The sequence below is a fragment of the Triticum aestivum genome, chromosome 7B (assembly GCF_018294505.1).
Source record: "Triticum aestivum cultivar Chinese Spring chromosome 7B, IWGSC CS RefSeq v2.1, whole genome shotgun sequence".
Lineage (NCBI taxonomy): Eukaryota > Viridiplantae > Streptophyta > Magnoliopsida > Poales > Poaceae > Triticum > Triticum aestivum.
In genome coordinates, this window is record NC_057813.1 from 83540418 (window position 1) to 83546820 (window position 6403).

At 44.5% G+C, this 6403-nt stretch overlaps 1 protein-coding gene and 1 long non-coding RNA gene across 13 annotated transcripts; both read right to left on the bottom strand.

Moving 5' to 3' along the window:
- Positions 1-676: 676 nt before the first annotated feature.
- On the bottom strand, positions 677-3464 carry LOC123157021 (uncharacterized). Of its 10 annotated transcripts, XM_044575246.1 has the most exons (6): positions 2641-3463; positions 1897-1989; positions 1484-1642; positions 1389-1404; positions 1179-1243; positions 677-1103 (listed from the first exon to the last, which is right to left on the bottom strand). In XM_044575246.1, the coding sequence occupies exons 2-6, from the start codon at positions 1939-1941 to the stop codon at positions 846-848; spliced, it is 543 nt and encodes a 180-aa protein (XP_044431181.1). In that variant the 5' UTR covers positions 1942-1989; positions 2641-3463; the 3' UTR covers positions 677-845. The 10 variants fall into 10 exon arrangements, 2 of the variants coding, with proteins under 2 accessions (XP_044431181.1, XP_044431180.1); XR_006478640.1 differs by having other exon boundaries at positions 677-1108; positions 1484-1989; positions 2641-3464; XR_006478636.1 differs by lacking the exon at positions 1389-1404 and adding an exon at positions 1763-1829 and having other exon boundaries at positions 677-1243.
- A 1029-nt stretch (positions 3465-4493) lies between these two features.
- LOC123157023 (uncharacterized) lies at positions 4494-6403 on the bottom strand. Of its 3 annotated transcripts, none has more exons than XR_006478643.1 (4): positions 6170-6403; positions 5561-5961; positions 5128-5218; positions 4494-4622 (listed from the first exon to the last, which is right to left on the bottom strand). It is a non-coding gene; the product is annotated as an uncharacterized lncRNA (long non-coding RNA). The 3 variants fall into 3 exon arrangements; XR_006478642.1 differs by having other exon boundaries at positions 5561-5980; positions 6170-6397; XR_006478641.1 differs by having other exon boundaries at positions 5561-6397.

Genomic DNA, 6403 nt, shown 5'->3' on the forward strand with positions numbered 1-6403 from the left:
AAGATAACAACTTGAAGAACAGAGAAAACTAATTTATTTGGAGCTCGTAGCTCAGAACACAAATTGCAGTTTCCAGCCTGAGAGATAGACACATGCCAGTTTCCCTCACATGTGTGACCTTCAGAATATTGCATTGCTCTCATTACCAAAATGAGGGCATCAAATATTTAACCTGCAAACCAGAACATGTGACAATATCTATGAAGAGCTGCATCTACTTCATTTCAATGACATATTGATTAGGAGGTAGTAGCATGCAACATATACAAATAAAAGTTTTGCAGTGCGACAAGCGCCACCTCCCCAAAATTCTGGAAAGCTCAATCTTATCGCACCTCCTCTTGGTCTTCCCCTGGACTCCATCTAAGACAGCTACACGGCCGCCCGGGCGATCATTACAGCGAATGACACTGACTCAAGTTCACTCGACACCTTCTACTCCACGCTCAACTCGGCGAGACTCGGCCAACTCAAGTTGTTATCAGCAAGCCTTTGTGTGAATCGGTTAGTTCATCACCAGTCAGGTTTCAGTAACACATTTCAGTTTCACAAAATTATAATTCACCAGTCCACTGAACATGTTGCACATTTCAGTTTCACAAAATTATAAACATATCCTGAATATTTGATGATTTTGTACTAACTATACAGTACGATAGAATTACAAAAAGAAAAGTAAGACACTAACGGACTAACCTGCATGTCCTTGGTTTGTTCACTCTGTTTGCTCTGAATTGCAGATTACGTTTACAGCCACATAGTATCACGTCAAATGTCTCATGAATTAAGATCACAAAACTTCTCTAAAAAAAGAACATCACAAAACTCTCATGAACAATATGAGGTCATGCAGGATGCAACCAACCTTGGGTCGCTCGGGAAATCAAGCAAGATGTGTTATCCCTGGTCATGTTCTTGGCCGGCCTCTGTTGCTCCGCTCTCGCCCAATCATCGGATAACTGAAACCACACAAACCTCTTGAATTCCAACTCTAATCCGCCACCATCGGTCACTATGTGTGGCTCGACATGTGATGGCGTGCGTCCAGCAAATCCCTGCAGCTCGCCGACCCAAAACCCACCGCTGCCGCCACAATCTCCTAGCTGCACTATAGTCCAAGAAATTAGAATCTCGCACCATATGTAATCAAGAGCAGAGATACGGAAGAATTCAAATACTTGGGACTGACGAACGACGACAATCCTGATTCGAGACTTGGGCTTAGCGGCTTGCTTCGAAATGTCTATAAAAGAGCAACCTCTATAAATGTCTATAGAAGAGCAACCTCAGTATAAACGTCTATGAAAGAGTTCAAATACAGAAGTTCATATAATACTACGAAAGAGTTTCAATAGAGGTTCTGAACTTCAATGTCTTAAAATTATTACTTCTTGATACAGCTACCTGAAATTAACAATAAGCGGGTTACAATATGAAATTCCCAACAGAAAAGATTAAGTGGTCATGCACACACACAACTCACTTCAACAGTTTTCGACCAGCTAGTTAACATGTGAAGCTGGGCTGCCTGTTCTTCAAGATATTTATTATATCTCCAGGCCCATTTCAGCATATGATGGAACGATTCTTTTAGCTCTCCTTTCTCAGACTCGCTCAATTGTGTGCGCAGTTCTTGAGACATCTAAACATCAAGAGAAGCAACTTGAAGAACATAATAATCTCAAACCCAATATGAACAGGACTGAACAAGCAACCTAGATAAGCTTTTGATGGAACACATCAAGATCAATCATTCAATCACCTCTCTCCGAAAAATAATATACACTACCAAATTCAGATGTTGTAGAATTCCGTAGGATCTCTTCAATCTAAGAATCAAAAAACTGATGAGATACGAAAAAACAAAATAATAATTTCACGGGTTCAAATGCACACCTTCGATTCAACTCTCAGATTGGAAAGCAGCTGAGGGTATTTCATTGAAGTGTATGGACATCTGAACTGGACAACTTCAAGCAATTACAAAACCTACATGAAACAAATAGCAAATAAGATTTTCCAGCGGACAAATTGTCAAGACATCTTTCTCTCACTGTTAATGAATAAAAAGTTTAGCAAGTCTGGATACTTCTAAAGTTTTGTGGTGTCTTGAATGGTGAACCATTCAGGACTGCTCCATGTGCAGGTATGAGTTTTATTAAGTTCGGTGAAGCATTTGCGCTTCAAGCCACATCTGACTCCGTCATTCGCTGTTCAGTGGCTAGGCCATCAATAATCCCAAATCCACTGCCAAGTCTAAAAGGCAATGTGTCTGATGAATCCAACAACTGGCAGCGGCAAAAACCGTTGAGAAATTAAACAAGAGCGCCACCGACATAAAGATAAATATAAGAGGAAAAGGCATTTATCTCTACCCTTATCAGGCAGCTAATATTCAGATGCAATTAAACAAGGCAATCCTAGGAACACTTAGGTTAGAAAAGCAAGTCAGGAGCACAATTAATTATCTCTACTCTCATATGTAAGCAATGATAGCAGGCAAAAACTATGCTCTTTGATTGCGAAGCAGAATGTTGCCCATCTGGAATCAATGAGTGATGCGCCATAGAGAGGGCACTTCTAGTTCTAGTGCTTCAGGGGTTGGGTTTTCAGCGTCAGCAGCACCATTAGGAAAATCACCTGCATCGGCCCCGGAGAAGAACCCACCGCGGCCGTGGCGCCCGGAGAACACCTTGCGGTTCTTGGCCACGACGTCGCACGCCGCCTCCGCCGGCATCCGGCGCGCGAACAACGCAGCCGCCAGGAACCATCCGGCGCCGGACCCTGCTTGAAGTAGTCCACTACGCGGGCCTCGGGGTTCCCGGACAGCTCCCGCAGTCAGCGCTCGAGCCTGACCAGCACGGCCGCGGCGAGCGTGCCCCGCAGAGCACGCCCCTGCCGGCTCCAGCGCCTGCGCGCCAAACAGGAAGTTGGACTCGTGGATGGAGAAGATCTGCTCAACGGCCCGACGCCGTGCTGCCCCGCAAGCCCCGGCAAGGCGGCTTTCATCCCCGCCGCATCGTGGTTGAACGCCCGGCTCAGCCCGCCCACACGTCGCGGCGGCTCACCCTTGGGCGCCCTGTCCGTGCGTGCGCCGGCCTCGACGCCACCGGCAACGGCCCGACGCCGTGCTGACGCGCCCGAGCCCAGGCGAGGAAGCCTCCATCCCCTGCCGCATCGTGGTCGCGTCGTCGTAGCTGTCGCCACCACCACGGACGTCGTCGCACAGCCGCAGCCTCCGAGTTCACCAGCCGCCGGTGCCCCCGTCCTCCCTGCGACCGGCGCCGCCACCCTCTACCTCGCGGACAACGACGACAGCGCCACTATCGACCGTCTCGGGCCGCCCCTCGCCTCGCTCACGTGGACCGCAGACAACCCCTGCTGCGACGCCTCGTTCTATTCTTGGGCTTGGACGACGCGTACGCCCGGTGGTGGAGAACGGGAATGGATAAGCTGCCGGTGGAGGATAGGAGGTTTAATGTAAAAATGAAACGTTTTCTGAACTTAAAATAAGACTGCGGGTTGATTTCATGTAAACTTATGGGCTTGTTTGCAAAACGGCCACGATGACGGACGACCAAAAGCATTAGCTGCTTTATTAGTAATAGGGAAAGACTAGCACATATGCCCGTGCGTTGCAACGAGAGAAAAAAAAATACTGATCAGTTAGAATTGTATGTAGAAAACTTAAATGAAATTATTTTAGCAGTCATCTTGATTATTTGATTTTGGGCTAAACATGGCTGTCCAAGCATCTTCATACCAAATAATCAATGCTATTTCTATTGGGCATCACAGAATACATGGGCTGTGACAATTTTAAATTGTACAATGTTTTCTGCTGATCATATAAATCATGGATCAAGTTGGAGGCTTGCAAGTGATGATAACTTGCAAAACTCTTCTGGGTGACTCCTCTTCTAGTTGGGAATCTTGTTGCAATCATGTATCCGACCACAACACATACGCTGTAAAATAAAGAAAACCATGTTCATCCATCCTATTGCAGAGTGAACAACAGCATTCTGCAACTCGGCAAGAAGACCGAGGCGTTACAACTCTCTCTGCCGAAACATTACATAGAGACTGATTATGAACACAAGCAACACTACCGTCATATGAAGAATCACTCACAGCGAAAATGGAGCTGACATATTTGTCCTCAAGCCAGCTTCCCACAAAGCAAATACAGGATGTAGTGCAAAATACAATGTTCCGTCGCGGCTCTCGGTTCCTCAATTACAGTATCTCAGGGAAAAATAAGGTTCCTACACATTTTGTAGTGATAAAAGAATTGTTGGGAGAGTAATAGTACCATTTGTTGAAATTCTCCCTGCAAGGAGAGCAGAGTCTGGCTCCTAAGATCGACTAAGTACCCTTCTCCGTAATGGAACATGCAGTAGCTGAAAGAACCACCTCAAGATGATTGGTCTCCTTGCAGACCATGCTTCTCCTCGAGCTGGATGCTTCATCTGATTGTTCAATCCATTTTCCTTGATGCTTCATCTGATTGTTCCCTATTTGTTTCTTCCCTTCCTTATTTCCCTGTTAAGGGAACTCAATTCTTAAACTTATTTCTCGCTGTTGGCTTATTGATGATTCCGAAGACTGCTTGTTGACACCTAGGAAATTCAAAGGCATAAGGAAATTAAGAGGATTGGGTGTAAAGGGGCGAGGTGGGACTATTTAATAGAAGGAACAACCATCTTTTCCACAAAAAACACTGGGCTAGCTTAGTTGGTTGTGGCAATAGGTATGCGACACGGAGATGGCTTCGTGGGGCGGGTGTTTTTGCCCAAGAAAATTGAGCGAGGGAGGGTAGGTGAACAGATCAAAAATACCATCAAGTCAAGTTGGTCTTTGCTGCAGCTAGTTGCACCAAGAGTTGCTCTATTACATGTACTGATGCGCGGTAAAAGGATTTAGATTCTCTAATGTTATTGTCTAAAACCAACAAGGAATAATAAAAATAATATTTGATCAAGGATGATGCAGCTCCTTCAGCAAATTTTCGTGAAGTTCTGCTACCTGGTATAACATGTTTACTATTTGTATTATCACAGCTAACCACTAATGCGCACCTTCAACCAAATAACTACAGAGATGTACAGTGGAACCATTTAGTACCTGTGACCACGGCGACGATCTTTTTTTGCTGGAACTGTTCTTTTTTTTTGCTGGGGCCGGCCAACTTTTTTGCTGGAAACATAAATTTGTTCTGTTGGCAAAAAATATAAATAGAGCATTAACTAACAGCAAGGCTATTGGATTTTGAAACCACAATAGTGAAATAAATAGGTAGAAATTCAGAAGAACTACTGCTATTTAGAACTGTAGTTGTTTAAGTCTGATATTAAAAAGACCAGTGTCTAAGAGTCAAACTACCTAACTGTGGTATTAAGCACGACAATCAAATGTTAAAAAGATCAGCTTTGTGGTACGTCGTAACTAAACATATTCTGAAATCTGCATCCACGGGGAGATAAAAGTCGCTAGCTAGCACAACACATAATCTTTTTGACATCTAAAGGACCAGCAGAGTAGCACATCACTGTTATACCTTAATAGTAACTGTTAAGAGAAGGAACAAATCTCGCTGGGAGACACCAGATACCATCACAACTTTGAACCTGCCACAAGGGATATCTCCCACGACGTGCCTCTTAAGACCAAATTCAGCAATCAACACCTCGTCAATTTGCTCTACGAAGTTCAGGCAACCATCATTAGGCACAAAGTCAGCAATCTTCTCCCGTTCTTCATCAGGTGGTGGACACAAGCACACTTAAGGATGACCGAGCTAGGTTGCTTGGCCTCAATAGTGGATACCACACCCGGGTAGCGTGTTGGTCAAGTACTTGCAGATGCTATTGCCGTCGCTCGCGCTCGAACATAGGGTCCGTGGGATTCCCGGTGGTATGTGTGCGTGACCTCGTCGGAATGGGGGTGCAGCAAAAAAAACTGATTCCAATCCACACCTCTTTTAGATAATAGCACAAAAGATGGGAGAAGTTACAACATAAGTACATGATGAAGGTTGATTTATTATCTCAAAAAGATAATATGGTTGGTCCATAGAGATTTAGCTATCCTTAAACATAGGCTTAAAAACTGCATTAAATTTTTATGCAGCGATGACAGATGAATAGGGGGCACATGGGATACTGACCTGATACTTCAGAGAAGAATGGTCAACAGTTAGCATTAGAGGATGTCAATTCTTGTTGCGCTTCATTCAGAGATATGTGCCTCGCATCATGTCATACATAACCAGAGGTCCTTTTTCTGTCTAACCAATCTTCCATCATGACAGAGATATGCCAATGACAGTTTTCCGATACCTGACTTTTAGACGTAATGGAGGCACAATTACAATATCTATTCTTCATATAAAAAACAGAGG